General features: G+C 44.5%; 1 protein-coding gene across 1 annotated transcript in view; it reads left to right on the top strand.

The window, feature by feature from the left end:
* PARM1 (prostate androgen-regulated mucin-like protein 1) overlaps positions 1–25,684 on the top strand; it is a 98,933-nt gene that overhangs the window by 51,094 nt on the left and 22,155 nt on the right. Inside the window, 1 exon segment of the mRNA XM_077476535.1 lies at positions 9,292–10,095. Coding sequence (XP_077332661.1) covers positions 9,292–10,095 — 804 coding nt within the window.

Below are 25,684 nucleotides of genomic sequence, written 5' to 3'. Positions count from 1 at the left end.
TTACTTTTAGTCTTCTCCTCGTAGTCCGGTCAAAAAGACCGCCCCGAGGAGAATGACATCACTTCCTCCTTCCTGTGTAAACAATACACAGGGGAGGAAGCTTCTCATTGGCCAGGAGCGATCCAGAGGGGGTGGCCGAAAACCAACGGCCATCCCCTCATCACGGAGCGCTCCTGGACCGAATCGGACCGCCGTAAACAGCGGGAGGGGGTCCGATCGGACCCCCCACCCGCTGGAAGGCAATCACGTAGATGTACGTGATTGTGCCTGCCTGTGCCATTGTGCTGACGTACAATGGCAATACGGCGGTCCTGAAGTGGTTAAGTGTCACATCCAGTATTAAAGCTAAAAGACAAAAAAACCTGGTGGTGGACTTTTAAGGCCACCATGATTTCTTTTTGTCTTTTACCGTTTCCATAAAGGGGTGTACTTTGTAGGCAACAATGTTTAAGTAGGTGGCACCTGTCAAAGTAACATGCACATTATTGGCAGACCCCAAGGTGCCCCGGCCAAACATTGCCTAAAGCATCACACTGCCTCTGCTGGCTTGCATTTATCCTATACTGCATTCTGGTGCCATCACACCCACATGGCCATCCACATGATGTTAAGGCAAAAGTGATTCATTGGACCAGGCCACTGTCCACTGTCCAATGATTGTCCTCCAATCATTGCCAGCAGGGATTAAAGGGGTTGTAAAGGTCTGCGTTTTTTCACCTTAATGCATCCAATATCTGACAATACGGCCCCCCCAGCCCCCCCCCCCCTCCGTTTTACTTACCTGAGCCCGTTCACCTGCTGCGCTTGCCCCTGAACTCCTCTGCTCAGCCTGGCCGTTGATTGGCTCGTGCTGCTGTCAATTACATCCAATGACGCGGCACGCCGGGAGGTGGGACTGAGTGATACATTGAGCGGCTATAGCCGCCGGCTGTATCACGGGAGCGCGCCCACAAGAACTAACCACCATGCGAGAGAGCTCGCATGACGGTGCTTAGTTCTTGCGGGGAGGAGTTGAGACAGCTGCCAAGGTACCCCAGAAGAGCAGGTTCGGGGCCACTCTGTGCAAAATGAGCTTCACAGTGGAGGTAAGTATAACAAGTTTGTTATTTAAAAAAAAATAAAAAATTACCTTTACAACCCCCTTAAGCACATGATACTGTGTGAAACATGCCTACCTTGATATAAAGAGAAAAGTGTGACCTAACCTGTCCACAGTAAAAGGCCTCCACCCCTGGCTTTATGAAATAGAAGCAAAAAAAAAGAATGGGGCTTTAAATGAGGCTTATTGCTGCAAACAATTGTGTATGGAATACATATATGATAAAACCTTAAGTGCCGGTTCACACAGGGGCGACTCAGATCCGACTTCAAGTCGCCCCTAGTCACCTCAGGTCGCACAACATGTAGAAATCAATGTAAGTGAATGAGAGCTGTCTTAATGCACACTACTGAAGTCGCTCCGACTTCAGAAAAGGTTCCTGTACTACTTCAATCCGACTTGTAGGCGACTGGTACCCATTGATTTTAATGAAGGTCGCCTCCAAGTCGGATCTCTGTCTATATGGAGGCGACTCTCAGAGAATTATCAGCTCTCAAAAGGAGTTCCCCCCTGAGAGCTCATTCTCTGGTTGGCCACGGCAAGTCGCCTGGCCTGGGGCGACTTAAAGTAGTGTTGTAAGTCACGTCCAAGTCACGTCCAAGTCACGTCCAAGTTACGTCCAAGTTACGTCCAAGTTGCCTCCAAAAGTCGTGTTGCCCCTGTGTGAACCGAGCCTTATTGTATTAAATGCAATTCAGTAGTCTAGCAATGCATGATAATGTTTTCAAAACAAAAACATAACCATATAAAAAGGCTGACATATTTGTAAAAATATTCCATGAACACATACACTGTATACAATGACGATACATAATTATACATATACATAGATGAGTACATGCTGTATAAAAGCCAAACTGTCTTGCCATCACATGAATAGAAAAACTAAGTTCACAAAATGAGTGTGTGCTGTAAATTCCCTCCAGCATTGCTCCTGTTTCTTTTTGATGGAGGCTGCCATTTTGTTGAAGCCCAGAGCAGTCACTTCCTTATTGGAAAACTCTCCCCCTCTCCTTGGTTTCAAAAACGATATGTCAATTTCTTCAAATAATGTACAGTATATACATTTCCAGCCTTGATTGTATGTATTGGTTTGGATAGAGAGGAAGGCTGACAGATGCTAGCTTTACAGGAGATTTTAAGTAATGTCCTTCCCTTGCAATGCAACAGGATAAGATAGGAAATCTCTCCAAAATGAGTTTCCCCCACTGGAACATTTTATCACTCCTGTTCTGGTGACAAATGTAATATTTTTGATTTCCCACCACTTTGTCTCTGTGACAATAGTCACCAGTAAATCTACCTAGCGGAGACTTTGATAGAATAAAATAAAATAAAATAGAGCTTAAACTAAAAGAAGGAATGCTAGACTTTTCATAAAGGAGTCCAAAATTTTAAGACAGTCAGCATATTTTGGGGAACAAAACACACACCCTCTTTAGGGCTCAGTAATGTTTGCAGATATTTGAATGGACTCAAGGAAGCAGATGCCAGAGACGTTGCTTGCAAAGGAATCAGGTGGGGCAGAGTTATGTCAGTGAAACAAATACAGCACTCTGTATCAATACGTATTGAAGTCCCAGCACCTAAGATGTATACCCCTGAACCCTTTGTGCTTCAAGAATAAAAAAATTGTCAGGGATATAATCCTTGCTTTGAATTTACACAATGTGTTGCTTGATTTTTATTAATTGATGAGTAAAAATAATATTATCATTGTTACTAATATTGCTGTAGACTCCTCCTTGAAATGTAAATCACCCTCCCAGAGGAACATGATGTCATCAATATATTGTCGCCAGTAAATAATATTTAAATAGTCTTATGCCGCGTACACAGGATCAGAATTTCGGCCAGCAAAAGACGGATGAGAGCTTTTCATCGGAAAATGCAACTGTGTGTATGCTCCATCGGAATTTAGCTGGCTGAATTCCCTCCAGCAAACATTTGAGAGCATGTTCTCAATTTTCCAGACGGAAAAACTTTCTATCGGAAATTCCGATCATGTGTATGCAATTCCGATGTGCAAAAACTCACGCATGCTCAGATTCAACTACGAGATTAATGCTATTGGCTACTGGGTATTGAACTTCCTTTTTCTAGTCCCGTCGTACGCGTTGTACATTACCGCGTTCTGGACAATCGGAATTTGGTGTGACCGTGTGTGTGCAAGACAGCTTGAGCGGAATCCCGTCAGAATTCCGTCGGGAAAACCATCAGAGCTTTTTCCAACCAAAATTCCAATCGTGTGTACGCGGCATTAGACCCCTTTCACACTGAGTCGCTTTTCAGGCGTTTTAGCGCTAAAAATAGCACCTGAAAACCGCCTCTCAAGTCACCCCAATGTGAAAGCCGGAGTGCTTTCATACTGGGGCGGTACGCTTGCAGAGCCGGAAAAAAAGTCCTGCAAGCAGCATCTTTGGGACGGTGCAGGAGCGGTATATACACTGCTCCTCCACTGTCCCTGCCCATTGAAATGAATGGGAAACACCTGCCAAGCGCTTCAGCAGTGCCGAAATGCGGGCGCTATTAACCCTTTCCTCGGCCACTAGTGGGGGTTAAAATCACCCCGCTAGCGGCTGAAAAGCGCCGCTATAACAGCGGTAAAGCGCCGCCTAAACTAGCGCCCCAGTTTGAAAGGGGTCTTAGAGTTACTTAGAGTTACTTTCTATTTACCTCCTCCCATGCACTGAACTTAAATAAGATCAGAAAGGTTTTAATTTAAAATATTTAAACTTTGATTTGGGCAAGTTATTTTTGGTTTGATGATGCAATACAGTTTGAGGCTGAATTATTAAGAAAGTTGTACATCTTCACACAGTTGTGAATATTCCCTTCAATTATCCAATCACGTGAAAACAACATTTCTGCACTTGATGGGTTCTTAAAAGTAAATGCTTTTCACATGATTGGATAATTAAAGTAAATATACATATTAGAGTAAATCAGCCAAATTATATTCAATGTGTAGGAGCTGCTGTGAGAGCAAATATGCCTCAAGTGTAGCTGAGACCTTTATCTTTAAATGGGTAGAAAACTTTATTTTTTTTAACCACTTCAGCCTAGAGCTGGGCGATTTTATGTGATTTAAAAAAAAAAACTTGATTCACAATTCGAATCAAGTTTTTTTTTTTTTTTTGGATGGACACCGCGCCGGTCCTGAGGATCTGCGGGCAGGAGTTTTTAGGTGAGGTCCGGCCTCACGGACTAGGCCGAAGCCGCAGCCTCACCTAAAAACTCCTGCCCGAAGTACCTCAGGACCAGCGCGATGTGAGCGCCAGTCCTGGTGGAAACAAGAAAAATCGATTTGCTGAAATTTTGAATCGATTTGACCTCTCAACTCGATTCAAGATTCAAGATTTTCCCCCTTAATGACCAGGCCATTTTTTGCGATACGGCACTGTGTTGATTTAACTGACAATTGCGTGGTCGTGCGATGCTGTACCCAAACAAAATTGATGACCTTTTTTCCCCACAAATTGAGCTTTCTTTTGTTTGCATTTGATCCACTGCGTTTTGTTTTTTTTGCGCTATAAACAAAAAAAAGCAACAATGAAAAAAAACAAAAAAAAAAACAATAGATTTTTACTTTTTACTATAATAAATATTGCATAAAAAAAAATTGCAACGAGCGTATATTGATTGCCTGCAAAAGTTATATCGCCTACAAAATAGGGGATAGATTTATGGAATTTTTATGGCATTTTTTATTATTTATTTATTTTTACTAGTAATGGCATTGATCTGAGATTTTTGGTGGGACTGCGATATTGCAGCAGACAGATTGGACAGTTTTTATTATTATTATTATTATTATTATTATACAGGATTTATATAGCGCCAACAGTTTACAGTTTTGACACTTTTTTGGGACCATTGACATTTATATAGTGATCAGTGCTGTTAAAAGGCAATGAATACTGTGTAAATGTCACTGGCAGGGAAGGGGTTAATACTAAAGGGGGCGATCAAGGGGTTAAATGTGTTCCCTCTTGAGAGTTTCTAACTACATGAGACTAACTGGAGGAGGAGACATATTGATGTTCTTAATTACTATGAACAGCAGATCTGTCTCTGCTCTCCTGTCAGAATGGGGATTTAGGTGTTTACACACACAAATCCCAGTTCTGGCTCTAGTGGCTGGCAGTCATGGGTATCCTCTCCTTATCTTATCTCATTTTCAACTTATTTAAAAGGATTATAATAAGCAATAGAGGTAGGGGTATTGAGAGACCACTATAACTGAATAAAGATTCATTACTGCAGGATAGGATTGTTGTACAATGAGAACATTCCGATTTTTTATTGCATACTCAATATAAATCTATTTTAAGAATTTTAATGTAACTGTAAACCCTTACGTATACTTAGTGAAGTGACTATCCTCAGCTGAATCATACATAAGTTGTACTATTTATCTGCTGCCATTTTTCCTCTACATCAGGGTTTCTCAACCAGGGTTCTGTGGAACCCTAGGGTTCCTCCACAGGTTGGTAGGGGTTCCTTGACAAATTAGAATTTTTGCCTCTCAGATAAGTTTCCAGTAACACCATTGACCTTTTTAGCTATCTGTAAGGGGGTAATTCTTCTCAGTGACCACAAGTGTAAGGGGCATGCTTACCACTGACCATCACACCAATGTATCATGAGTTGTAGACTTAGTCATTTTTAGCAGGGGTTCCTTGAGACTGGAAAGTTATTTCAAGGGTTCCTCTGTGTTAAAAAGGTTGAGAAAGGCTGCTCTACATCCTTGTAAAACAAACCTCTTCTCACCATTCTTCTAAAACACACATTTTACACAGCATCTCTCAGCTCTGAAAATGAGGGGGGGGGGGGGGGGAGAGAGAATACAAAGTCTTACAGAGCAGAGTTCAGTGAGGAGCTCTCATTGGAGGGAAGGGACACACACCCCTCCTCACAGTACATGCGGACATGCACAGCTGTGGCTGTAAATCACAGGCTGTGTGCTGGAGCTCTCTTCCTCATCACCAGTTATCTCTGGGAGTGACAGATGTGGCTCATACAGATAACAGAGAAATGAAACAGCAGTGAGAAATAACATTCGGTGCTTTGGAGAGAGACAAGCACAAGTATGCTTTTGTTCATATTTCATTTCTGAGGTTTACAGCCACTTTAAGGGTTGTAAACCATCACTGTGAAGTCCGAAGGTTTCAGTTTATTACAGTGTATTTAAAGTGGTTATAAAGGCAGAAGATTTTTTTATCTTAATACATTCTATGCATTAAGATAAAAATCTTTCTTTGTGCAGCAGCCCCCCCTCGGTCCCCCTAATACTTACCTGAGAGCCATCTAGATCCAGCGATGTTGCATGAGAGACCCGGCTGCCCGAGACTCCCCTCCTCATTGGCTGAGACAGCGGCGCCATTGGCTCCCGCTGCTGTCAATCAAAGTCAGTGAGCCAATAAGGAGAGAAAGGGGCGGGGTGGGCCGTGGCTCCATGTATGAATGGACACAGGGAGCTGTAGCTCGGCTCAGGTGCCCCCATAGCAAGCTGTTTGCTGTGGGGGCACTTAACAGGAGGGATGGGCCAGGAGTACAGCAGAGGGACCCGAGAAGAGAAGGATCCGGGATGCTCTGTGTAAATCCACTGCACAAAGAAGGTAAGTATAACATGTTTGTTATTTTTAACAAAAAAACAAGAGATAAAATAGGGAAGGGTTACAAAATGTCATGCACAATGCAGGAGTCAGCAGTATGTAACACAGAGTTCCGGGGTCTGGAGTAAGTAACGCAGAGTATAGAGGACAGGAGTGTGTAACATAGAGTTCAAGGGTCAGTAGTATGTCATGCAGAGTACAGAGGACAAGAGTGTGTATCCTACAGTTCAGGGGTCATTAGTATACAATGCAGAGTGCAGAAGTCATTAGTATGTAACACAGAGTATATAGGTCCCAGTGATGTCCCTGGTGCAGCTGCAGAGAAAGAAACACAACAGAGAAGTGACTGTCCCTATTTTTTTGGCTTGCATTCATTTCTGCCATGGACCTTAGCGAAACGTTTGTTTCCCAGAGACAGACCTCTCAAAATGGGGATTGTCCCCAGGAAACAGTGACGAATGGTTATCATACCTTGTCACCAATACAGAATAGGAAGGGAGAATGTAAAGTTCTACAGTGGTCACTGATACAGACACTGAAGGGAAGTCCCCTTTTTGAGATGCTTATGATAGTGACAACTGTCAAAGCTGAGCTTTTCCCTTACTTTGGAGAGATTTATTTTTTTTACTCTTAGTTGTGTCTTGTGACTCTACCCCCAAATTCTCTAAAAAATGTCCGAAGTTCTGCTTAAAAGTCTTACCTGTAGTCTTGCACAGCTGTCTTGTAAATTAAATAGCTTACTCCAATTTCGCTGCACATTGTGAGTTTCTCACAGTATACATTAGAAGCTGACGCTAGTCAGATATAGCCTGCCTCATGTCTTGGCTGGATGACATCCAGCATCATCTATCTCTTTCTTCTTTAACCTTATTGGCCCTGGTCCACCTCTTTCATTCATTGGATTTCAGGTCTTTAGCAGTATACCAAGGAATGGCTGCAAATTTATAATCTTGTCTATATTCTGATTGCACACATTTCTGGAAACAAGGCTCATCAGTAATGGGTGCTGCAGCTATTACCATCTGGATACCAGAAACACCAAGTCAATGTTCATATTTGTCAGCACACCAGCAATCTTCAGTTATCGTCCAAAGGTTTATGTTGCAAAAAGAACACATCACAAAGACAAGTGCAACATTTCAGAGCCACGCAGGACCCTTGGTCAGGCATGTGATCTATTGTCACATGCTTGATCGAGGGGTCCTGCGTGGCTCCGAAACGTTGCACTTGTCTTTGTGATGTGTTCTTTTTGCAATATAAACCTTTGGACGATATCTGAAGATTGCTGGTGTGCTGACAAATATGTGATGTGATCTTTTTGCAATAAAAACCCTTGGACAATAACTGAAGATTCCTGGTGTGCTGGAGAATATGTACATTGTATATACATAATGACATCCACCCAGCATAGCATTTTATTTCATTTGCATAACTCTCTCTAAGAGCCAGCCCTCTGCCTACATCAGTGTTGAGAGTGTTTGAGAGAAGTAACATGGAAGAATGCTGTGATGTTCTCAGGAAGCCATGTACAGCACCCTGTATGGCCACCCACCATGATCTCCCTGTGCTGCATAGGGACCCAATGATTATGTCACTGTGTCTAAAATAAGATATGAAATTAAAAATGATATATTTGAAAATGTCATTAGCATGTTCATGATGTGGGGGATCAGTGAAGGCAAAATATAAGCTGATTGAACCTCTCCCGGGGGGTTACCTTGTGGGCGTGCTCCCGAGTCCATCATTCGGCGTCCATAGACGCCGAATGTAGGACTCGGCCCCGTCCCCTGGTACCCCCGTCATTGGATTTGATTGACAGCAGCGGGAACCAGTGGCTATGCTGCTATCAATCTATCCAATCAAGAGCCAAGAACCCCAGGCAGAGAGACAGCGCGTCCCTGCCGGGTGAAGTTCTAGGGCTCAGGTTAGTAAAACAGAGGGCTGGGGGACCGGTCACTGCCAGGTGTTTTTTTTTTACCTTAATGCATAGGATGCATTAAGGTGAAAAAACACTAAGGCCGCGTACACACGGGCGGACTGTCTGGCCAACTAAGTCCGTCAGACAATCCGACAGACAGTCCACAGTCCGTCCTACTTTTGAAAGAACGGACTTGACCACACACGATGAACAGACAGTCCGCTGAAAGCTTGCGCGATAACGTGTACAGCACGTACGACGGGACTAGAAATACGACGTCCAATACACTGCAATGCAACCTTCGGCCGTGTAAACCCTTTCTGAGCATGCGCCATACTTAGTCCGTCCAACTTGCCTACTCACGAGCGGACTGTCCGCTGAAACCAAAGTTGGACGGACAATATTACGGAAATTCCGAAAGACTTAGTCCGCCAGACTGTCTGCTGAAAAAGTCAGCTGAAGCCCACACACGAGCGGACCAACGTGTTTCAGCGGACCAAGTCCGTCAGACAGTCCGCCCGTGTGTACGCGGCCTAAGGTTTACAACCCCTTTAAGTATTAGAAATGCTCTTTACTTCCGACAGTAAGCTTTCTTAGTTATTATTTTTCTCCACATTTGTTTTGTGTTGTTAATTTGCAATATTCTTATTTACCAGGACTTGTCCATGGAACAGAGACAACAATTTCAACATCAACACAGGCCACAGAGCTGGTCTCAACCAGGTCTCAGTTGCAAACAACAGGGCCAACAGAACCAACAGGACCAACAGGACCCACTGCTGCATCAGTTTCGATACCTGTGAGTTTATCTACGGAAGTGACAAATATGACAGAAGCATCCATACTGGCTGGAAATACGTCAGACCTCCCAGGGCAAACTACAACAGCAAGTAGCAATATCAGTACTGTAACTACAAACCAAGCAATACCTACAACCACAAATATAAGTACCTCAGAGGTCCAAACGACTACAGATATCCCAGACAGCACAACATCACTCCTTGAGTCGAAAACACCAGAAACTGTTTCATCCAGCACACCCGAAACATCAACGTCAGTTAATCAAACAGATGGAGTTGTAGAAACTACCAATAACACATTAACAATAACTACAGAGATCAGTACAGAATCTGTAACTACTACAGTTAATACAGGAACATCAACCAAGCCAATTACGCCAACTCCAAATCCATCCGAAACAGTGTCTACCATAACAACAGGTAATACATCTACGGATACAGTTTCCAAATCTCAGACAACGGCATTTACAGCATCAACAAATGCAACAACAAAAGAACCTGACAAATCTATTATCACCACTACAAAAAGTAGCACAACTGTTGCAGCAACAGTCAAAAATGAAACATCTGATTCTCCGAACACCGAGAGTGACAAAGACGCTCCTGAAAAACCAACATCAACCCAAAGTAACGCTGAGCAAGCCAAAGCACTTAGTTCAGGTGAGTGTTATGCTGAATAGAAACTGAACTCTGAAAGCTGTGTCCAAAAAAAGGTCAGTATAGGGCAAAAGACTTGTCACGGGTATTGCCTGCCCCTTCCCTCCTGCTGATTTTTCCATTACTGACTTACCATGCATTGTAAGGTATTGTGTCTCTTGTGTGGAGGGGGCCATTTTGACAGAGGCAGAGGTCTTGCTTCCTCGGTCCGATGCTGTATCTGTCCCCCCGCATCTCTACACTGAGAACCGAGCGAACGAACACTGTTGATTGCTCAGTTCTGACAGCTCTGTGAGCAGAGAGCTGCTGACTTTCAGCAGCTTTCTGCCCCTCCTCGCTCATTGGAGTGCTGGGGTGTAGAGGGAGTGGAGTGCCTGGCTCAGGCTCTCAATAGCTCGCTTAGATGCTGATCCAGGTGTCAGTCCAGGGACCTGGTGGATCCCGACTTCCATTGTCGTGATGACACGGACCCTGGACCGACTTCTGTGACATTAGCAGAGAGCCGACTGTTTTTCCCATTGTGAAAAAAAAAGAAAAGTTTCCTCTTTCTGTGAAAATGCCAAAATAGTACAAAACCCCCACAGTGTCCCTTTTCATGGAAAGTAGACACCTCAAGGTGATGTCATCTTTTACCACAATATTTTGGAAAATAATAAAACATGCCAGTACTGATGGGGTTGAACACTGGTCCAGGCTCAACCCAGATCGTAATAATGGGATCCACTCACGTGCCTGTAATGGCACCCGGCTCAGCCTCTCAGCGAGCTACTGAGAGACTGGGCCTGACTGATAGTCACCAGCTCTCTGCTCAGGGAGCTCTGAGAACTAAGTGATCAGCGGTGTTTTATCGCTCGGTTCTCAGTCTTAGGGCCAGCTGGGGACAGATGCAGCATCGGCTCAATGCTGCATCCACATAAGTAAGTATGATTATGAAAAAAAATAAAGAATTCCATACTTCTATTTTAATGCCTATACATGGTCTTGAACAGCCATCCTTGCATGCGCACTTCCAGATGGAACTAGAGCCAAGTGCAGTGTAAGCATCAGTACAGAAGAACAGCCCAGAATCTTAGACGCCAAACCACTCCCCTCCTCTCTTTTCCTCCCTTCTTTTCCATCTTCCTCCCTAACAGATTGATAGCTGCTGAAGACTGTGCTGTCCCTACTAAATAATTATATGCCTGATATACTTTTGCATAATTACACGTGTCCAGTTTGGACCAATCTACCTATGTAGATATTATACCTGGCCCATGCCCCTGAAACATGAAATCACTGAAGTAGACATTGTGAACACAAAAGGTTGGGCACTCGGCACAGGTGCCTTTCGGAGAATGCTTATCGTTTATAGCATTGATCTGCAATTAGCGGACCTCCAGCTGTTGCAAAACTACAAGTCCCATCATGCCTCTGCCTCTGGGTGTCATGCTTATTGCTGTCAGAGTCTTGCTATGCCTCATGGGACTTGAAGTTCTGCAACAGCTGGAGGTCCGCTAATTGCATATCCCTGGTTTATAGTTTTGGAAAGAGTGGGAAAGTACATCTGTCACGTTTTATTAATTGATGTTACATAGTAAGGTTGAATAAAGACACCAGTCCAACCTGAGTGAGTGTCTACAATTGTCCCTATCTCTGTACATTGCACACTCACATTGGTCCCTACCCTCAGGGAGCCCACGATCCAAGGTTCCCATTCATATACTAGGGTCAATTTGGAGTGTGGGAGGAAACCAGAGTACCCAGAGGAAACCCATGCAGGCACAGGGAAAACATGCAAAATCCAGGCAGGTAGTGTCGTGGTTGGTATTTGAACCAGTGACCCTTCTTACTGCTAGGTGAGAGTGCTAACCACTACACCACTGTGCCACCGTTGGGGAATTGCCCCTCATTTTCTATCCTAGTGACAGGGGGGTCAAAGGTACAAAGGTGGGGGGCTGCCTCTCTAGTGGGTTTAGAACCTAGTTTGGTCTTGAATGCCATCTGCATCTTCTTTTCCCCATGACAACTGTTCTTATTTCTTCTTTTGGTGTCATGGTGACTTGGGGTAAGTGGAATTCTTCTTGGTTAGGACAGTAAACTCTGGGATGTGTATTGGAGAGTGCCCAGTACAAAAGTTCATATCTCTCAGAGGTCTATTTTAAATGTGTATTGTTTAAGAGCATCAAATACAGCCAATGTGTTTTGGGGGAAAGCCCTACCCCTTCCTCAGGGCTTAAGCAGTGGATGTTATTAGAACCATATTGAGATGCAATAGGAGACCTGTGTTAGGGCTTGATAAATACTGTCAAATCTGCACTATGACCTGCTCTTAACCAATAAACATTTCAAAAAGACCTCTGAGTAACGTGAACCTTTGTACTAGGCACTCCTCGAAATCCACCAAAAGTTTATTATGTGCTGAACTCCCTTTTTGTTGCAATCAGAGAGTAACAAGCCTAGGACCATAACAAGGTCTACCTACACTTGCTGCCAAATCACGTACATGTAGATGATTGACTTCAAGTGGTTATACCGGAATGGTGCCTGCAGCTACAAGCAACATCCCAGTATTGATTTTTTTTCTGCAGGGGATGGGCTTTTATGTAAAAGTCATCCTAGCAGCTAATTAGCAGCTGGATGGCTTTTACGGGTGGCAGGAGGAGTCGACCGTGACTCTCTAGGCTCTACCATCCCACCGGCAAGCCTGGAATGAAAGCCAGCGTCTTACCCTACAGCTCGTCAAGGACCGCAAGTCCCCAATGAGCTGTATGGTATAGGAAACTGGAAGCGACAAGCATTTTCATCACTTCAGGTTTCCCTAGTTGTAAGCAGCGCCATTTTTAAATTCAGAAAGTATCTGATCACAACGATGTTGATGTGAACAGATGGCTGTCCACCAATGTGAACAGATGTTTTAAAGGGCACAGGAGACATCCGGGGTCCAATAGACCCCAGATATCCCCCATAAAGAGCACCTGTCACTGCCTATCGCTATCACAAAGGATGTTTATTTTTCTTGTGACAGCAATAAAAGTGATTTCAAAAAAATTAAAGAAACAGTGTAGAAATAAAAAAATAATAATAATAATTTTAAAGTGCCCCCCCCCCCCTTTCATGCTTGCTCGCAAAGGCAAACGCACGCGTTGGTGCCTCATTATTATTATTATTATTATTATTCAGGACTTATATAGCGCCAACAGTTTGCGCAGCGCTTTGCATACGTAAATGGGCCTCTGCTAAAAAAAAAAAAGATATCATGTTTGGGGGTTCTAAGTAATTTTCTATTAAAAAATACTGAAACAAAAAGTCAGAAAAAGGCCCGGTCTTCAATTGGTAAAAAATAAAAAATGTTTTGCCTGTTGTTGAGTTTTAAGCATTTCTTTAGTAGTCATAAAAACAACAACTTTGCACCCACAATTCATAGCATTAGATAGAATTTGTGATTCGGAATCCCTATTGAATATTTATTTATGGTGCAATAGTAGCACCCTTCTCCTGCAAACAAGACATATAAAATTTTTAATAACTGTCATCTTCCTGAGTAGATATTGTAGATTAGGACTGGTGCCAAAGTCAATAAAAGTGTGACTGCGTAGTGTGCAACTTTCACTGAACCTTTCCTCTATTGTCATATAAAACAAACACCAAGGCTTTTATTACTCTGCTTCTGTGATGACCAACCTGCAAATTAAAAAAGAATCAGTATGGTGAGACACAGAAGCTCACAATCCCCCAGAGCACACACTAGAAAATAACGAAGAAATATTCCCCCATAATGCGTGCTATAACATTGCCAAGACTGCGGTAAGGGAAAAAAGATTCTTCTGTTTTAAAGGATAACGAAACCCAGACAAACAAAAATATATTATATTGAAGCTTACAGTCCTTCAATATGGTGACTGCATTAGTTTTCATCTTTTTATTTTTTTTCAAGCTGAGACCATTTTTAGCAAGCTATAGAAAATAAATGTTGATTTCTGGAGAAATGCCACGTTCGTGTTACTGCCTGCGAGCTGTACCAAAGAATATCTTCCTTCCTAAGAAACATGCCTTTATTAAACATTGCCAGGACATCACACGGTGTGTGAAATTCTTAACTACAGAAATAACCTTGCTGCAGTTTTAGATCATCTGATACCGGGATCACGTCCATCTGATCTGAGTAGGCGAAACGCTGATAAAGGAAGTCAGTTACCAGCTAGAGGGTCACATGCTACAACGACAGTGTCTGTGTACTTTTTAAAACTGCTTTAGCCCCAATTATTTTCTACTTTACGTGTGAATCAATTAAACGGGCCTCCCCTTGCATATTAATTCAGAAAATAAAGCGGAGCTCCATCTAAAAGTGGAAGTTCTACTTGTTTGCTTCCTCCTCCCAGCACGGCCACATTTGGCACCTTTTGGCCGGGAGTGGGGAGCGGATACCTGTCAAAACCAGGTATCCGTTCCCACTTTCGTGTAAACGTCTGGCCCCTTCTCCTTCCCTCTCGCTGTCTTCTGGGAGACACACAGGTCAAAGAAGACAGCGGGACCATTCAGAAAGCATAGCACGACTTGCGCATGCGCAGTAGGAATCAGGCTGTGAAGCTGCAGGGCTTCACTTGTTATTCTCTTAGTGAAGATGCCGGTGCCTGCACCCGGAGCCGATAGACAGATAGGCTTGGGGTGCCAACATCGCAGGTGCCTGGACAGGTAAGTGTCCTTATATTAAAAGTCATCAGCTACAGTTTTTGTAGCTGCTGGCTTTTATTTTATTTTTCCCCCAGGCTGGAACTCCTCTTTAAGCAGTGCAGAGTGCAATTATACCATTAAAAAAATCAAGATACTCATGGCAGCCAATCAGAATAAACCTGATTATTGAGCTGACAGTTTACCACTCTTAGCTCAATATTATTGGTCTTTTGTAATGCTTTGCTGAATAAGGCAGGCCATAGTTACATAGTTAGGTTGAATAAAGACACCAGTCCATCCTGAGTGAGTGTCTACAATTGTCCCTATCCCTGTACACTCACATCAGTCCCTACCCTCAAGGAGTCCACAATCAAAGGTCTCCATTCATATACTAGGGCCAATTTTGGACAGAAGCCAATTAACCTACCTGCATGTCTTTGGAGTGTGGGAGGAAACCGGTATACCTGGCGGAAACCCACACAGGCACAGGGAGAACATGCAAACTCCAGGCAGGTAGTGTCATGGTTGATATTGGAACCAGTGAACCTTTTACTGCTAGATGAGAGTGCTAGATGAGAGTGCTAACCACTACACCACTGTGCCACCCATAGATGGTTTGAATTTTTTGAACCAGCCGAGATTCAAGCGGTGTATGGGCAGACTGTGTACCAAGTTGATCGATCAACTTGGGTACAACCAGCATGCCAGTTTTTACCTGTGATTATAGCTAGTGGCTGCTATAGCTGCTAGCAATAATCATGGTCTTCTCCCTGTGGGGACAGCTACCCCCACCTTCCCACCGATGGGAGAAGACAATAGCCTGGCAGGAGGGATTCCCGCATCAGCACTGTCTGTGTTGATGGGGGAATCAAGGGAATTTCTTTCCTGCAATCACAAATTTGCTCCATGTTTGGCTAGCCTAAAGGCCTATTCATAGAGGAGAGTGAATTCTGCTCATTGCTGGACATGAAAGTGAGTTATTTATAAAATGTAGGCCATGGGTGTGGAGCCGGTGATGTCTCATGGGTGTAGGTTGGTCATATGAATTTGACAGGTTACGTCATTGAACTCTCCTGCACCTATTTTTTTATTTTCCTTCCTTAAAAGAATGGTCTTTGTTGTTCCAAAGCAAGTACAGTGTACTGCCAAAGTAAATACATTGAGGGTTATTTACGAAAGGCAAATCCACTTTGCACTGAAAGTGCACTTGGACGTGCAGTCGCTCTAAATCTGAGGGGTAGATCTGAAATGAGGGGAAGCTCTGCTGATTTTATCATCCAATCATGTGCAAGCTAAAATGCTGTTTTTATTTTCCTTGCATGTTCCCCTCAGATCTACAGCGACTGTACTTCCAAGTTCACTTGCAGTGCAGAGTGGATTTTCCTTTAGTAAATAACTAATCATTTCTATATAACTTTACTGCAGCTATAACACTGTTTTATAACAGGGTTCCTCTGGGTCCATTTATAACACAGCAGTTACTCTACATATTACCTGGATTATATGGTGTATTTAGGAAGTGCAGAGTGGGGCCTGCACAGTCCTTTAGTGTGTTCTCTGCATAGCACTGCTCCGGGATAGGAGAACACTGTCGTATGACCTGTCAAAGTCATTTGACAGCTTTCCTTCTCCAAGCACTTTATTTCTCATTCATTCTCATTGTGGAAAGCACATTATTAAAAGATAGCTCTGTGCTTTATGAATGTGCAAGAGTATTTCATTTTTCTTAGCAACAGAATGGCCACAGTTAATAATGATTACAAAGCTGCATTTGTGGTTGCAAAGGCTGTTATTGTTTTAATATTATTAATAAAATAACAAGTATGTTATACATACCTGCTATGTGCAATGGTTTTGGACAGAGCAGCTCTGAACCTCCTCTTTTGGGGTCCCCCACCAACAATCTTGACGCCTCCTTTTCTGTGTCTGCCCCCATAGCAAGCTTTCTATGGGGGGCTGATCCCAAGCTGGGCTGTGTGCATCCATTGGCACACACAGCTTGGCCCCGCTCTGTTCTCTGCTAATGGGATGGGAGAAACAGCAGCGGGGAATGCATTAAGGTAAACATGTTTAACCTTTTAGAACTTCTTTAAAGTTATACTAAAGTCTAGTTTTTTTTTTCTTTCAAAATAACAAACATGTTTTAGTTACCTGCTCTGTGTAATGGTTTTGCACAGAGCCACCAAGATCCTCCTCTTTTTGGGTGCCTCTTCGGCACTCCTGGCCCCTTCCTCCTGTTGAGTAACCCCACCTTAAGCAGGTTGCTATGGGGGCACCCGAGCTGAGCATCAGCTCGTTTGTCCATACAGACACTGAGCCACGGTTTGTCCCCACCCCCTCTCTGTCCTCATTGGCTAATTGATTTTGATTGACAGCAGCAGGAGCCAATGGCGCCGCTGCTGTGTCTCAGCCAATGTATGTCTTAATGGCCCCCTAAGGTGTCAGTTGTCTAGTATGCTTTTTCATTTTCAGAGTCCACATGCTGCTGCACATGTGCGTTACATGGCCAGAGGTTAACAAGCTAAATGTTATTTAGTTCAGGTTTAGATGTACTGTAACCTTTTGCTGACCGCTCCAAGCAGATATACTGTGACGGGTGTGGGGGGCGCTCTGCGCTGTTTCACATATCTGATATGTGATCGGTAGGGATGCACCGAAATTTCGGCGGCCGAAACATATCGGCCGAAAATGGCCCTTTCGGCATGAAGCCGAAAGAGAATTTCCGCCGATATTGGTGCTGAAAATGGGGCGGGGCTTGTGGGGCTTGGCCCTGCCCCCGGTGCCGCCCATCACGGGGGTGTCATTCTGTCTTTAGCTCTCCTCCTCCCCTCCCTCCTCACCTATGCTGCAGTCAGCCTGTGGGGTCTCGCTGTAAAGACCCCCCCCACAGCGGTGGCTGCATATGTCTCCTCAGCCGATGTGTAAATCGGCTGTGCAGGAGCTGGGCACGATGTTTACTGTGAAAGTGAAACCAAAGGAGAGGCGTCTAGCAGTGTGTGCTGTGCTCTCTGCCTCCCCCTAGAGTGCAGTACCCAGCATGGAGATTAATGTACAGAGCTACAGCTGCCAATTTAAAAAAAAGACTGTCTATATTTATGTTTGTATGCCTCTGTGTGTGTGTGTTGTATGTGTGTGTTGTATGTATATATATATATATATATATATATATATATATATATATATATATATATAATGTGTGTGTGTGATATGTGTGCATGTTTATATGTATGTGTGTTAAGTGTGTATGTTTCTATGTGTGTGTGCGCGCATGTATGTGTTATATGTGTGTTGTATGTTTATATGTGTGTATGTTTATATGTGTGTGTGTGTGCGTTTTTATATGTGTATGTTTATATGCACTGGTGAGGCACAGGCGGGCACTGGTAGGCTGCTGGGCACAGTGAGGCTGCATTGATCTCCTGTAGCATGTCCGCAATCTCTGACCAGCTCCTGTAGCATGCCTGCAGTCTCTGACCAGCTCCTATAGCATGCCTGCAGTCTCTGACCAGCTCCTATAGCATGCCTGCAGTCTCTGACCAGCTCCTGTACCATGCCTGCAGTCTCTGGCCATCTCCTGTAGCATGCCCGCAGTCTCTGGCCATCTCCTGTAGCATGCCCGCAGTCTCTGGCCATCTCCTGTAGCATGCCCGCAGTCTCTGACCAGCTCCTGTACCATGCCCGCAGTCTTTGGCCAGCTCCTGTACCATGCCCGCAGTCTCTGGCCATCTCCTGTAGCATGCCCGCAGTCTCTGGCCATCTCCTGTAGCATGCCCGCAGTCTCTGGCCATCTCCTGTAGCATGCCTGCAGTCTCTGGCCATCTCCTGTAGCATGCCTGCAGTCTCTGGCCATCTCCTGTAGCATGCCCGCAGTCTCTGGCCATCTCCTGTAGCATGCCCGCAGTCTCTGGCCATCTCTTGTAGCATGCCCGCAGTCTCTGGCCATCTCCGGTAGCATGCCCGCAGTCTCTGGCCATCTCCTGTAGCATGCCCGCAGTCTCTGGCCATCTCCTGTAGCATGCCCGCAGTCTCTGGCCATCTCCTGTAGCATGCCTGCAGTCTCTGGCCATCTCCTGTAGCATGCCCGCAGTCTCTGGCCATCTCCTGTAGCATGCCCGCAGTCTCTGGCCATCTCCTGTAGCATGCCCGCAGTCTCTGGCCATCTCCTGTAGCATGCCTGCAGTCTCTGGCCATCTCCTGTAGCATGCCAGCAGTCTCTGGCCATCTCCTGTAGCATGCCCGCAGTCTCTGGCCATCTCCTGTAGCATACCCGCAGTCTCTGGCCATCTCCTGTAGCATGCCCGCAGTCTCTGGCCATCTCCGGTAGCATGCCCGCAGTCTCTGGCCATCTCCTGTAGCATGCCCGCAGTCTCTGGCCATCTCCTGTAGCATGCCCGCAGTCTCTGGCCATCTCCTGTAGCATGCCCGCAGTCTCTGGCCATCTCCTGTAGCATGCCCGCAGTCTCTGGCCATCTCCTGTAGCATGCCCGCAGTCTCTGGCCATCTCCTGTAGCATGCACGCAGTCTCTGGCCATCTCCTGTAGCATGCCCGCAGTCTCTGGCCATCTCCTGTAGCATGCCCGCAGTCTCTGGCCATCTCCTGTAGCATGCCCGCAGTCTCTGACCATCTCCTGTAGCATGCCCGCAGTCTCTGGCCATCTCCTGTAGCATGCCCGCAGTCTCTGGCCATCTCCTGTAGCATGCCCGCAGTCTCTGGCCATCTCCTGTAGCATGCCCGCAGTCTCTGGCCATCTCCGGTAGCATGCCCGCAGTCTCTGGCCATCTCCTGTAGCATGCCCGCAGTCTCTGGCCATCTCCTGTAGCATGCCCGCATGTCGCTGGCCATCTCCTTTAGCATGCCAGCAGTCTCTGGCCATCTCCTGTAGCATGCCCGCAGTCTCTGGCCATCTCCTGTAGCATGCCCGCAGTCTCTGGCCATCTCCTGTAGCATGCCCGCAGTCTCTGACCATCTCCTGTAGCATGCCCGCAGTCTCTGGCCATCTCCTGTAGCATGCCCGCAGTCTCTGGCCATCTCCTGTAGCATGCCCGCAGTCTCTGGCCATCTCCTGTAGCATGCCACACAGAGCTCTGAACACTAACAGGCGATCTTGCTGTTTTTTTATTCCCTGCAAAGCAAGGCAAAAAACAGCAAGACCACTCAGTAAAAGCAGCACATAATACACACATTACACATTGCAGACACACATTTAACCCCTTGATCGCTCCTAGATGTTAACCCCTTCCAGACCTGTGTCATTAGTACAGTGACAGTGTATAGTATTAGTGTCACTATTGATGTCAGTGTCAGTCAATTAGTGTACCCCCAGCTAGTGTCAGATTGCCTACCATACCCAGTCTCACTATAAATTGCTGATCACTACCATTACTAGTATAAACAATAAATACATACAAATTCCAGTATCTATACCAGATGCTATAACTTTCATGTAGACCAAATAATATACACTTATTAAGATTTTGTTTTTTTTAACCAAAGGCATGTAGTAGAATACATTTTGACCTAAATTCATTAAGAAAATAGATTTTTTTTTTATTTTATTGAATATGTTTTATAGCAGAAAATAAAAAATATTGGGGTTTTTCTCAAAATTTTCAGTCGTTTTTGATTTATATCGCAAAAAAAATAAAAACCCAGTGGCCATTAAATACCACCAAATTTGTGTACAAAAAATGCAATTTTATTTGTGCAAAGTGTTACATGACCATGCAATTGCCAGTTAAAGTAGCGCAGTGCCGAATAGCAAAAATTGCCCTGGTCATGAAGGGGATCAAATTTTTCGGAGGTCAGGTGCTTAAAGTTTTTTCCTGTAGTCAAATCATTTAGTTTTAAATAGAACGGAGAAGGAATAGAACTGCTGTCAGGTTTTGCTGTCATTGGGAAGTTTCCTTCACTTCCTATCTGGATAAAAAAAATGTTGTTCCTGGGACAGGAAGTGAGGGGAAATATCTCTACCAGCAGCACAGTGACACAAGTCAAAGTGCTGCTTTTAAGTTACTTAGGGGGGGCTAGAACCTCTGTCAGATTTTTATTGTTGTATGTTTCCCTCCTACAGAGAAAGTGAGGGGAAATCTCTTTAAAGCAGAGTTCCACCCTCAAGTGGAAGTTCCGCTCATCGGAACCCCCCCTCTGTTTCCACAATTGGCACTTTTCAGGGGGGTGCAGATACCTGTATAATACAGGTATCTGCACCCACTTCCAGGAATAGCTGGCCACAGCTAGCCGCAGTCGCCCCACAAAACTTGGTGGGTGGCGGTGGGTAGAGGGCAGGCAGAAGAGCGGACGTTTTCCTCCCCTTCTTGCTGTGACCCGGAAAGCGTTGTGTATGATGGTCAGCCTCTCATTGTCCCCAGCTAGCTCAGCCAGGAAGGGATGTAAAGAGAACCTGTCACCTAAAAATCATCACATAGGGGACTTGCGATGAGAGAAAAAAAAAAGTTACACCCAAGTACATAAAATCCCCCTCCCCCCAAAAAATGTTTTTAGGCCCCCCACATACAAACACACGAAGGTAAACGCACATGTTGGGGTTGCCTATTTATGAAAACGTTGACTACGATACACATGTTACATATCACTGCACACACCGCAGTGTGTAATTACTCTAGCACAAGACATCTTCAATAATACTAAACTGATCTATAGGAGCCGTTGAAGTTTCACCTATAGAAAATATAGGGTTTTGACATTTGTCGCCATTTCATGGGCACACGCAAATTTAAAGTTTGGCATGTTGGGTATCTATTTACTCGGTGCAACCTCGTCTTTTATATTTTACCAAAAGTTTTGGGTAGTTTATTGTGTTTGCCCTAAAATTTACTTTAGTGTGTTTTTTTTACTGAAATTTTGCATTTCTTAGACCTTTGAGGTAATATCAAGTGACATAAAAAAATGGTAGCTACCACTATTTTATTCTCTAGGGTGTCTGCTTTCAGAAAATATATAATGTGTGTTTTTTTTTTTGTAATCTTTAGACCTAAATAGAGTTTTAAACGCGTGCAAAAAAAAAAAAAGCACAATTTGCCGTGGCAGCGAAAGGGCTAAATAATCTAAGTGCAGACACTATACCATATTCCATTATTTGCTGATTTTTCCTAGACCTACTATAGAATTATAGAATCCATTTTATTGAACTGCTCTCAATCCTGGCTGTGTCTCCAGATAAGTGTTGTGGTTATTAAAATTCTTTATGAAGAAACATGAAGTGACTGATGTGTAGCGTGCCGCTACAAAGGCAGACAGATGACAAATGAGAAGCAAACAAGGTCAGCTGTACTAACATATGATACCAGTCAGCCAGTCACACAGACTTCAATAACAGCACTCACACTGCTGGCAGAACAAGGGCAGCTGGTTGCACTGTCTGGAGCCCAGCCCTTCCCGTATACACTGATCAATGTGACAATAAACAATAGAATGGGGGCAAAGAATAAGGTGACCAGATTTTTTATATTAAATATGGGGACACCCTTCTGACCATGCCCACGTTTATTGGGGATAGAGTGGGGAACAGGGATAATAGCGGCACATGAAGCACGCTACATTGCATGTTTGTTGTGGCCAAGTTGTGCTATTAGTGGGAGGGCTTAAGGGGGTATGGTTTAACCCCTTTGTGCCTAAGGGTAAAGCACATCTTAATGCCTAAGCACAATTTTGCAACTTTGACATGTGTTAGAAGGACGCGATGGGCTCTTTTCTTTTCAAGTTTCAATGACATTGTCTCATTCTTACCCGATACTAAGAATGTAAGGGCTGACGCCTTGTCATGACAATTATCCTTCACTTCAAAGATGTAGTCGGTTCCGGTTCTTGTGATTCCTCCTGATCGTATAATGGCTACTGTTCACACCAGTCTCACTTCTCCTTTGGGTGACAAAATTCTTGCTGCTCAGGTCCATGCTCCTCCTGAGAAACCTTGCGACCACTGCTTTGTCCCAGAGAGTCTCCGTACTGCCGTGCTCCAGACTTACCATTCTCCCAAGGCTGCTGGCTACCTTGGGAAGAATCAACTGCTTTGGGTTACTTCCCAACAATTCTGGTGGCCTAGTCTGCGTGCTGCTGTAACCCCCTTCGTAGCTGCCCATTCTGTGTGTGCTCAGAGTAAGACTCCACAACAGCTTCCAGTGGGCCTCCTACAACCCATACCCAATGGAGAGAGGCCCTGGACCCACCTGTCTATGGATTTCATTGTGGAGTTACTCAACTCCCAGGGCAACACAGTTATCCTTATGGTGATTGACCGGTAATCAAAAATATCTCATTGTATTCCACTTAAGAAGTTGCCCACTTCTAAAGAACTAGCTTCTATTTTTGCTTGGGAGATCTTTTGCTTACATGGACTACCCAGGGTGATTGTCTCGGACATGGGTAGTCAGTTTGTCTCCCGGTTCTGGTGAGCCTTTTGTGCACAGTTGGGAATTTAGCTTGCTTTCTCCTCTGCGTATCACCCGCAGTCTAATGAGGCCGCAGAACGAGCCAATCAGTCCTTGGAGCAATTCCTATGTTGCTATATTTCTGACCATCACAACAACTGGTCAGACCTCTTACTTACTTACTTACTTGAATTCTTACTTACTTGAATTCTGCTTCTCGATTGTCCCAGTTTATGGCAAACTATGGTTTCCAACCTTCCATGTTGCCTGACTCATTTATTCTGCAGAGTATTCCTGCGCTAGAGGAGCATCTCCGTGGTCTTCGTTCCACTTGGGCACAAGTCCAGGAGGCTTTGCAACATGCTAAAGATAGGTACAGACTTCATGCTGACTGCAGACGCCTGCCTGTGCCTTCCTACCAGGTTGGGGACAGGGTCTGGCTGTCATCCCGCAACCTCCGACTTTGTGTTCCCTCTCTAAAGTTCGCACCTCGGTTTATTGGGCCTTTCCATATTCTTCACAGGAATAACCCAGTGGCCTACGCGTTAGACCTTCCTTCTAATATGCGTATCTCAAATGTATTTCATGTCTCCTTATTAAATCCTTTGGTCTGCAACCGCTTTACCACCTCTGTGCCACGTCTTCACCCTGTACAGGTTGAGAACCATGAGGAGTATGAAGTGCAGTCCATTGTTGACTCCCGAAGGTTCCGTGGGTGCATACAGTACATGGTGCATTGGAAAGGGTACGGTCCAGAGGAACGCTCTTGGGTCTCATCCTCTGACGTACGTGCCCCTGTCCTCCTCCGTGATTTACAGAAGACATTTTCCCCTCAAGTCTGGTGGTCCTCCAATGGGGAGGGATAGTTGAGGATGGGGTACTGCCAGGGCTGAGCTCAGCCCTGCCTTCTCTGAGCTGGTCGCTCAGCTGTCGGCTAATTGCCAGCTCTTATCTCTCCACAGTGACTCAATCGGTTGATGATATCCTGCTTGTCAGTCCTGCCTACTTAAGTCGTCCAGCCCAGAGGATCTCTGCCTTTGCCTTGGTCAACATCACAGAGACTATCTCCTGTGTTCCTGTTAAAGACTTGCTTGGCTGACATTTCTTCTGGCTCCAGATCCTGCTTGTTGTTCCACTACGCTAATCCCTAACTTTCAGGCTTGTCTGGCTATCCGTTCCGGTTACCGAACTTTGGCTATGTTTTGACTACGTTTGTTCTATTTACTGTTATTATTAAACAAGTGTGATTTAACTGTACTTCTGTCTCGGGCTGATTCATAGTTTCTGACATGCTCATAAGTTTACATACCCTGGCAGAATTTATGATTTCTTGGCCATTTTTCAGAGAATATGAATGATAACACAAAAACGTTTCTTTCACTCATGGTTAGTGTTTGGCTGAAGCCATTTATTATCAATCAACTCTGTTTACTCTTTTTAAATCATAATGACAACAGAAACTACCCAAATGGCCCTGATCAAAAGTTTACATACCCTGGCAATTTTTACCTGATAACATGCACACAAGTTGACACAAAGGGGTTTGAATGGCTATTAAAGGTAACCATCATCACCTGTGATCTGTTTGCTTGTAATTAGTGTGTGTGTATAAAAGGTCAATGAGCTTCTGGACTCTGACAGACCCTTCCATCTTTCATCCAGTGCTGCACTGACGTTTCTGGATTCTGAGTCATGGGGAAAGCAAAAGAATTGTCAAAGGATCTGTGGGAAAAGGTAGCAGAACTGTATAAAACAGGAAAGGGATATAAAAAGATATCCAAGGAATTGGGAATTCCAATTAGCAGTGTTCAAACTCTAATCAAGAAGTGGAAAATGAGGAGTTCTACTGAAATTTCAGCCACGACTGCCAGGAAATTTGTTTGGGATACAAATAAAAACCCACAAATACCTTCAGATGAAATACAAGACTCTCTGAAAACATGTGGTGTGGCTGTTTCAAGATGCACAATAAGGAGGCACTTGAAGAAAGATGGGCTGCATGGTGAAGTCTCCAGAAGAAAGCCATTACTACGCAAATGCCACAAAGTATCCCGCTTACAATACACCAAACAGCACAGAGACAAGCCTCAAACCTTTTGGCCCAAAGTCATTTGGAGTGATGAGACCAAAATTTTGCTTTTTGGCCACAATCATAAACGCTACATTTGGAGAGGAGTCAACAAGGCCTATGATGAAAGGTACACCATTCCTACTGTGAAACGCGGAGGTGGATCGCTGATGTTTTGGGCATGTGTGAGCTACAAAAGGCACAGGAAATTTGGTGGCAAGATGAGAATGCAGTATGTTATCAAAAAATACTGGAGGAACATTTGCATTCAATCATTCCAGGAAGCTGTGCATGGGACGTACTTGGACATTCCAACATGACAATGATGCAAAACACAAGGCTATGTCAACCTGTCATTGGCTACAGCAGAATAAAGTGAAGGTTCTGGAGTTGCCATCTCAGTCATCATTGAGCCACTCTGGGGCGATCTCAAGCGCGCAGTTCATGCAAGACAGCCCAAGAATTTACAGGAACTGGAGGCTTTTT

Source organism: Lithobates pipiens, unplaced genomic scaffold (genome assembly GCF_037356315.1).
Source record: "Lithobates pipiens isolate NorthernLeopardFrog02 unplaced genomic scaffold, aLitPip1_a1.2 Scaffold_13, whole genome shotgun sequence".
Taxonomy (NCBI): domain Eukaryota; kingdom Metazoa; phylum Chordata; class Amphibia; order Anura; family Ranidae; genus Lithobates; species Lithobates pipiens.
The sequence above is the reverse complement of the archived record's forward strand: the minus strand, read 5'-3'. Positions and strand labels throughout refer to the sequence as shown.